Raw genomic sequence first — 7715 nt, forward strand, 5'->3', positions numbered from 1 at the left:
CAAACACACATAAACACACATAAACACACACAAACTCACACACACACACACACAAACGCACACAAACGCATGTGCCTTTTGTACTTTTGTACTTTTATACTTTTATACTTACATACATATAAACACGTGTGTGTGTGTGTGTGTCGTTGCAGGCGCATATATATACGTATGCGTATGCGTAGTAAAAGGAAAATAGCAAAGAAAAAAAACAGTGGGAGTGCTACGGAGAGGTAACCGAGTGCGTGGCGTTGCATACACACGCAAGCCACGTGCCGGTATAAACAACAAAAAAAAGACGAAGAAAAAAGCTGGCGCAATAAGAAAGAAAAAATAAATAAATAAAAGTCAAAGTGGAAGTGGAAGTGGAAAGAAGGAAAGTTAATAATAATAAAAAAAACAGCAACAACAACGGCACCCACCCTGTCAAAAGAAGAGAACCAGAATGAGGCTCAGCAGCACCAGACAAACGAGTATAAAGTCCGTGCATGCCTCACTGAGGCGGCGAAGCTGCGAGGGTGACGGGTCCTGGAAGAGCTTAAATTGTACGCGGCGTCGGGTCCGTGGTGACCCCGTGAGCCGACACAACTGCGTGAAGTGTGGAATTGGAGTTGTCTGCCTCACGCCTGCGCCCCGCTGCTGTTGCGCTAGGAAGGGGACGTTGCACAGTGGCGAGAAACCATCTGCGTCGCTGCGTCCATTCATGCGCAGATGGTTGACCTCTGACTGCGTCTTTCCCTGCGAAGGACGCCGCAGCAGCCAACGACAGGGCTGCATTTTTTGCCCCTTGTTTGGAGAAACTTTCTGCTGCTTGCCGTTACTTATGGCGCCGTTGCCGCTGCCGCTGACACTCCCGTGGCCACGTTGAAAAGCCAAGTCGCAGCATTCTGCGGCGGAGCGGCTGAGGGAGGGAGTGAGGCTCTCCGTCGAGCTCGAGTCGGATGACCGGCAAAGGAGCCAATCGGCAAGCAGCACCTCCGTTGTTGTTTCCTCGCCTCTCTCCTCCTCTATCGGTAGGCGCCTCTCCATCGCCTCTTGCGCCTGCCGCTGGGCCTCCGCTAAACACACACCTGCAGGGACGAAAGAGCCGCCACCGGTAGGGCGAACTTCTCGCTGCGCGGAAAACCTTCCTTTCGCCGCCCCTGCGCACTTATCTACACACCACCTTCTGCGTCGCTGTTGGAGTCGAAGCAAAAAAAAAAAAAAACAGATACGCTGCGGAAGAAGTCGAGGAAGGCGAGAGGCAGGAAGGAGAAGCAACAGGCAGGCAACAATAATAATAAAAAAAGCACACACACACATACACAAGAAAACAAAACAACTCAGAGATTTATTTTGTTGACGTGCGATGTTGCCGCCACTATGACGCCAACCCCAGTGGCGCACGGGCGCAAGTCCCCCACCCCCTACCGCCTCTATAGGGAGCAGTAAAGGTTTGTCTCGCTCCGGCCCCCGTGCCGTGGCAACTCAACCCTCGTGTGGGGTGAACTTCAGAGCTGCGCCGCCGCCATGAACCTCAAAGTGTTGGTGAAAGTACAGCAGGTAGTTCACCAGGCTTGGTAGGTCAGAGAGCTTGAAGTGGGCATCGCCGCGCCCGACATCGGAGTTGGATGCGTCCAGCATCGTCATTGGCTTGTGCTCGTCTTTGCTCGCCCGCTGCATGACGGCCCCGCCGCCGCCCGTGTGGCTCCGCCCGCCCACGAGGCTGTTGAAGCAGCTGAGGATGTCGACCGTCACGGTGGTCGGCGCCGACGGTGTCGCGTGGGCGAGTTTTCCCCCTGCCGCCGGTGAGCTCCGCCGCGCCGGGCCCCCCGCGGCCCCGCAGGTGGCGCGGTGGTACTCCGTCATCCGCGGCAGCAGGACCCGCGTCACGAAGGCGTCGTGGAGGGGGAAAATAAACGGATCGAGGCCGCCGCCCACCGCGGCGACGTCCTCCGTGCGCACCAGCTGCGCGAGGGAGCCGAAGGCCGGCTCAAAGAAACGCCACCGCAGCACGGCATGGATCTCCGACCAGCGCATCAGCCCCACCGACGAGGCCGCGGCGCCGCCGCCTCCAGCAGCCGCGTCCAACGACGCTGCCGCCGACGCCGTCGGGGGGAGGCCGAGGAGAAACGGCAGCACCACACGTTGGGAGGCGTACAGCACCGCATCCGCCACGCAGAAGTGCCGCCGATCGTAGAGCGCGGTGAAGAGGCGGGCGGTGAGGGGGCTATCACAGACCCGCGCCCACGGCACAAGCGCATCCCGCCGCACATCCACAACCGCCTCCGCGACCGCAAAGGGAAAGGCGCCCTCCACCCACGCCGCGCTCTCGCGGTGGTTTTTCGTCGCGGCGCCGTCGCAGGGACGACCCCGCGTGCCGGGCTTCGCGGCGGCTTCGGCGTCGGCGTCGGCGGCGAACCCGCGCCGCGCCTCCTCCAAAAGCGCGATGGAGGAGGTGTGCGTCGAGGACTCGCGTGGCGCCGTGGTGCGCACATCCAAGTGAAAGCTGCGAAACGCGGAGGGGCACCAGCCGCCCAACTCCCGCACCCTCAACCCCTCACCCGCCAACATCCGCTGCCGAACGTAACTCAAGATAAACACGCGAAATCCATGCGATGCGGCAACCCGTGCGGCCTGACGCAGCTGCAAAATGGTGCAGCCCCAAATAGCCTCCAGCATGACCTCGGATGTGTCGGTCGCCGCCTCATCCTCCCCATGCGGTGGATCGCCCTCCCGCCAATACAACGTGTTCCGCACCTGCACTAGACGAGACTGAAGAACAGCCTCCACCGTGCGCCGTCCCCCGCTGCCTCCCACATCGTCCTCAAGCATCCAACGTGGAACGGTCAGTAAAAAAAGATGCGGCCTCGTCAGCAGTGTGGGATGAGGGGTTCGATACGCCGCCAACATCCCCTTCGACCCGGGCGGCAGGTGCAAGGTAGACACCATGTTGTGTAGCGTGGGCACGGACGTACATAGGGGAGCTTTTCCCTCCTGCTCTTGGGACCTCCGCCCTTTCGCAGGTCGCACCTGAAACGATGGGTGCGAACTGATGTTCCGCCTGTCAATAGAAATTCCCAACACCTTCTCCGCACTTCCACGCCCCGTGCGAGGCCCGTTGGCCATGCAGGCCGTGAGAAAAAGATGCTGGCTACTTGGCTGCAGCTCATTAAGGTAGACGGAGGCATGCCCCACAGGAAAACGGCGTAGCAGCTGCCGCAGCTGTCGTGGCACCTCAGCCAGTCCCCATTTGGCTCCCATTGCACTGCGGCACGGCAGCCAACCCTCCTCCTCACACGGTTCGTGCACGCTCAAAGAAACGAAAAGGATAGAAGCAAAACAAAAGAATAAGAACAAGAATGAAAAGAAAAAAGGAAGGAAAGAGAAGCGTAAAAGACACACTGCAAAAAAGTGCACACCTGACAGCAATGTGTGTATTCTTCCTTGCCCATACAAAAAAAAAGAAAGAAAGAAAGCGTGGCACGCTGCAGCCAGAGCTTCACATATATCTAAGACTCACAGACACACACACCCCACACTTAACTGTAATGTGTGCACACACACACATGCAGGGATAAACGCGTTGTGCCGTTAACGGGACGCCTGCTCCCACATCCGGGACGCACCCCACGCGTGACCAGGCGTCGCTCCCCATCCGCCTAAAAAGCAGCCCCTTGACAAGCAGAAGAAAAAGGGGGCCTTTAAATCCCGTCAACCCGAAGTCAAGAAAATAACAATTTAAGTTGAAAATATATATATATATATATATATATATCTTCACAGCATCTATGAATAAAGAGGTAGGGAGGCACACACACAAAGGAACGGGGGAAAAAAAAGAAGGAAAAACGGGAAAGGGGAAAATCAAGTTTTACGTGTGATGGAATCACTGCCGTGAAAACCCAAGCTTTTCAAACATCTTAGCAGCCGCTCCGCTACCACGACAGGTGTCGTCTGCCTTGGAAGAGACCGTGGGGGAGTCGGCGTCCCCGGGGTGAAGCCGCTGCATCAGCTGCATCGCCTGGTCTGCGGAGGACGGCAGCCTTCGCTTCGCGGTGGGGGACAACTTCTCCGCATGTGGTGCGGCGGCAGTCGACGCCGGTGGTCTAAAAACGGGCCGAAAGTAAGGCGGTAACGCCGCCTCGCGTTGACGCTTTTCAGCCGCGCCTCCCCACGAGGAAGAACGGGAAAACCCGCCAGGGCGCTTGGTGCTCCTCCCGCCGCCGCCGCCGCTGGGGATCCCGTCCACCACGGTGTTCGCCTCCTCATTGACAAGCGGGGCGAATTCCTTCGACCACGACTTCCCTTGGAAGCAGAGCTCAAAGATGGAGTGCCGCCGCCCGCACTGGGGGTAGCCAAACGGGCACCCGCCTTTCACTTGCTGGTGCTGGCCCTCGTTAAGGTGCGGCGCCGCCATTACCCCCTGCGGTAGCTCCGGCACAGAAGTTGGCGGCACAGGCGATGTTGACGCGGCCGGTGCCCCAGGCAGGCCGCTACTATCCTGCCGCCGCTGCGGCTGCGCCGCAAGCCCATCCTCCTGCGTCAGGTTTGTAGTCGATTGAGAAGCAGACGACGGGGTTCCTCCTATTGCGTCTTTCGCCACAAACCGAAGCGAGGAGACGCACCACTGGGAAGCTTGACTCCCCGCCTCGTCATTGCAGACGGCTGCCGCAGCCGCGGTGCTGTCACACGTGGTGGCGGTGGTCTGTGTTGTCGTCGCGGTGTCCTCGCCCTCCTCGCTCTCCCAATCCTCCACCTTCCAGCGCCCTTGGGTGAAGTACTTGGAGCGCACCAACGTCGTGCCGCGGGTCTCCTTTTCGCAGAACCCCGTTGCCTCACGGACTTTTTGTAGCGGTGAGGAAAAGAATGTTGTGGTGGGAGAGGCACGTCGCCCCGCTGCGTCGGCGCCGCCTTGGCCCAACAAAATGGTCACCCGCGGGGACTGCATGTCCTGAAACCCGCTATACGCCTTCAGCGAGGTCTGTCCTCCGCGCACGTGCCGCCAGTACTCCTGGACGCAGTACAGGTAGCTGCCCCGGTATAAAGCCTTGCTGACAGGGTCGTAGAGGCACTCCGCACAGACCTTCTCGGCGACGTCCTTCGGTAGCGCCGCGCCGAGGAGTTTTGTGTTGAGTGGAATCCCGCGTGGCAGCGGAGTTAAATTCACGACTTCCTTGCGAACAGGGTCAAAGACGAAGTGGTGCGCAAAGCAGTAGAAGGCCTGTTGCAGCTTCGCCCCGTATTCGTCGAGCTCGTCTTTGGAAAACCCGAACTTCACCTGCAGGGTGCGCATGATGCTTGGGACGGAGGTGGCCTGGGCCACGAGGCGGAAGGCCTTCTTCACCCCAATCTGCGGCAGACTCGGCAGGTAGTCGCACCCGCTAAGAATGCAGCCAACCAGGAATGACTCGTACGAGAGCCCGTAGAAGCTCGGGCACCGCGGCAGGTCCTGCGCAGCGAGCACCTCACAGTTCCCGTGACCATCCAGCTTGGCGATAAGGCAGGGGCAGTGGTAGGCGATGAGGTCGCTGTCCTCCGATATAACCGCCTGCACGTACCCCTCCTTGCACAGGTACGCCAGCTGGGCGTCCGCCTCGTACGGGGCAACAATGCACTCCAGCCGTCGTTCCTGCAACACCTGGATCACGGCATGCGCCAGTTCCGTGGTGATGTCCATGCCCTTCTCCAACAACTGTGCCGCCGCCTGCCTGGCGCAGGGATTTGACGCCGACCTGCCCTTGATCAGCTGCACCGCCTCTGCTAGCCGCGCTGCCCGAAGCAGCTGCCGCTCCTCTTCCGTGCCCTGCTTTACAGGGATCGACGCCCCATCAAAGACCAGCACGGGGTGGATGCCACACCGCAGCATCAGTTCCACACGGCCCATCACAAACTGCAGAAATTTGTTGGTGAGACGCACGGACGCGCCTGCGTCCGCGCCCTCGGGTGCCGCTGCAACAGACTCGACGAATGCCTCTGCATCCGCGCTCGTCCCAAGCTGCACGCTACCCAAAATGCCACGATGCAACCAAACGTACATGTCCACCGCCACACGCTGGCCGCGAAAGTTAGACAGGTGGGATTGGCGGCACACGGGACGCACCTCTGACCACAGCCCTTTAATCCCCATGCTCGCCACAAACTACTATTTTTTTTTATTATTGTTTACCTGCTCCGCACCCACGCCCCCAGCCTCCTTCTCTATCCGCGCAAACGGTGAGCCGCGTTATATGTGAAAACACCTATCTGTATGTATATTCCCCCCGCCGCCCCCCTGTTGCTTTCCCTTCTACTTCGGCTGCGGGGATTGTCGTGCCCAGTCACACACAAAGCGGGCGGTGATTCGTGGCGCTGACTTCTCCCCCACCAGCGAACGCCGCCACGGCGCAGGCGCCTTCTCTCTCTCTCTCTCCCGCTCTCTTTGCCTCCCCCGCCCCCCAGCAACGGCTCTCCACGGGTAGCAAGCAGTTGCCCCGGACGACAAGGAGGGGAAAGGAACCAAACGATCCCCCCACCCCACCCACCCCAACAGCACAAAGCTCTCGCAATGAGAAAGAGGAAGCAAAAAAAAAAGAGCAAAAACACAATGAGCATCATCATTGGCAATCCCACACACACAGAGAGAGAGAGAGAAAGATATATATACATGTCAACAAGAAGAACAGCAGAAAAAAGTTCGTCGCATCGGTCGTAATGGTGTCGGGCTGCGGACGGGCGCACGGCGCAGCTGATCTCTGGGGAAATTCGTCCAGCCTCCCCCTGGCAACCGAGACGCCCGTCTCGCATACAAAAAGCACTCACCACCCACCCACGCAATGTATGCGCCTTTGTGTAAATAAATGTGTCCGGCTTTTAGCTACTGCCGCGAATCTCCCAACCGAGGAGAGTCACTGCCGCGTTCGCTTCCTGCTTTCCGCAATGTTGCTAGTGTTCGTCACATTAATTGAGTTATTATCATTATTGTTACTGCCGCCGGCGTGACTTTTTCGCGTTGCCGTCGCGCGTTGCCTCTCCTGCCGTGCCTGGCGACCCAACGCCTCGCCGTACCGCTGCAGCCCCAACTGAAACTTTGCAACCGCCTCGTCCAGCGAGGACTTCAGAAAAACGTCACCGCCGGCGCGCAGGGCGGCGTGGAAGCCGTGCCGCACCTCCGCCGCATCCAGCGGCGCCACCACGACGCTGCCGCGCCCGCGCAGGTCGGCCGCCCCGTCGTCCTCCTCCGCGTGGGGGCGGGCGGAGGCGCATGAGGCAGGGCTGGTGGGGTCCCGCCCCGACGCCGGCGCCGCAGAGTAGCCGCCGAAGTCAAAGAGAAACTGCTCCTCGTCCTGGAGGAAGAGCGCCCTGCTCCTCCCAGCACGCCCCGCCCCCGCCGCCGTGGAAGCCTCCGCCATTCGTCAAACGAACCTCCCCGCCGCGCGTGTCGCACCCCGTCAGCCGCCTCCGAAGCACGCGGTGGGCGTTATTTACTTCCGCCCGAGCACCGCCGGAAAACACACGAAGAAAGAAGAAGAGGACAAAAAAAAAAAAAAAAGGATAGCTGAAGAGGTAAAATCAAAAGAAAGACGCACAGCAGGCAGCCGAGAAATAAGGCCCCCTCCGCCAACCCCCATCGACGCAGAAGCGGCAGAAGAACAGCAACAGCAGCAGCAGCAGCAGCAGCAGCGAAAAAGGCCTCTGCTCTACGCAATCGAAAAAAAAACACAACAACAACTACTACTAACATACAACAGAAGAAGAAG

The 7715-nt window shown here is 59.2% G+C and overlaps 4 protein-coding genes across 4 annotated transcripts, besides 10 other annotated features; all 4 read right to left on the bottom strand.

Moving 5' to 3' along the window:
* Positions 1 to 75: 75 nt before the first annotated feature.
* Positions 76 to 110: a microsatellite.
* A 16-nt stretch (positions 111 to 126) lies between these two features.
* Positions 127 to 144: a microsatellite.
* A 171-nt stretch (positions 145 to 315) lies between these two features.
* Positions 316 to 343: a microsatellite.
* An 80-nt stretch (positions 344 to 423) lies between these two features.
* On the bottom strand, positions 424 to 1026 carry Tco025E_00156 (uncharacterized protein; the record flags this gene model as incomplete). Its single annotated transcript, XM_029367105.1, has 1 exon — positions 424 to 1026. The coding sequence occupies one exon, from the start codon at positions 1024 to 1026 to the stop codon at positions 424 to 426; it is 603 nt and encodes a 200-aa protein (XP_029232801.1).
* Positions 1027 to 1464: 438 nt separating this feature from the next.
* On the bottom strand, positions 1465 to 3240 carry Tco025E_00157 (uncharacterized protein; the record flags this gene model as incomplete). Its single annotated transcript, XM_029367106.1, has 1 exon — positions 1465 to 3240. One exon carries the CDS (start codon positions 3238 to 3240, stop codon positions 1465 to 1467), a length of 1776 nt encoding a protein of 591 aa, XP_029232802.1.
* A 52-nt stretch (positions 3241 to 3292) lies between these two features.
* Positions 3293 to 3366: a sequence feature (A-rich).
* A 362-nt stretch (positions 3367 to 3728) lies between these two features.
* Positions 3729 to 3754: a microsatellite.
* A 111-nt stretch (positions 3755 to 3865) lies between these two features.
* Tco025E_00158 (putative exonuclease) lies at positions 3866 to 6106 on the bottom strand (the record flags this gene model as incomplete). The annotated part of the gene is made up of 1 exon (XM_029367107.1): positions 3866 to 6106. One exon carries the CDS (start codon positions 6104 to 6106, stop codon positions 3866 to 3868), a length of 2241 nt encoding a protein of 746 aa, XP_029232803.1.
* Positions 6107 to 6372: 266 nt separating this feature from the next.
* Positions 6373 to 6397: a microsatellite.
* Positions 6398 to 6594: 197 nt separating this feature from the next.
* Positions 6595 to 6613: a microsatellite.
* Positions 6614 to 6863: 250 nt separating this feature from the next.
* Tco025E_00159 (uncharacterized protein) lies at positions 6864 to 7367 on the bottom strand (the record flags this gene model as incomplete). Its single annotated transcript, XM_029367108.1, has 1 exon — positions 6864 to 7367. One exon carries the CDS (start codon positions 7365 to 7367, stop codon positions 6864 to 6866), a length of 504 nt encoding a protein of 167 aa, XP_029232804.1.
* Positions 7368 to 7473: 106 nt separating this feature from the next.
* Positions 7474 to 7507: a sequence feature (A-rich).
* Positions 7508 to 7608: 101 nt separating this feature from the next.
* Positions 7609 to 7639: a microsatellite.
* Positions 7640 to 7667: 28 nt separating this feature from the next.
* Positions 7668 to 7705: a microsatellite.
* Positions 7706 to 7715: the final 10 nt, after the last annotated feature.

This window comes from Trypanosoma conorhini (assembly GCF_003719485.1).
Source record: "Trypanosoma conorhini strain 025E chromosome Unknown Tco_14.4_contig_00002, whole genome shotgun sequence".
NCBI classification, from domain to species: Eukaryota; Euglenozoa; class Kinetoplastea; order Trypanosomatida; family Trypanosomatidae; genus Trypanosoma; species Trypanosoma conorhini.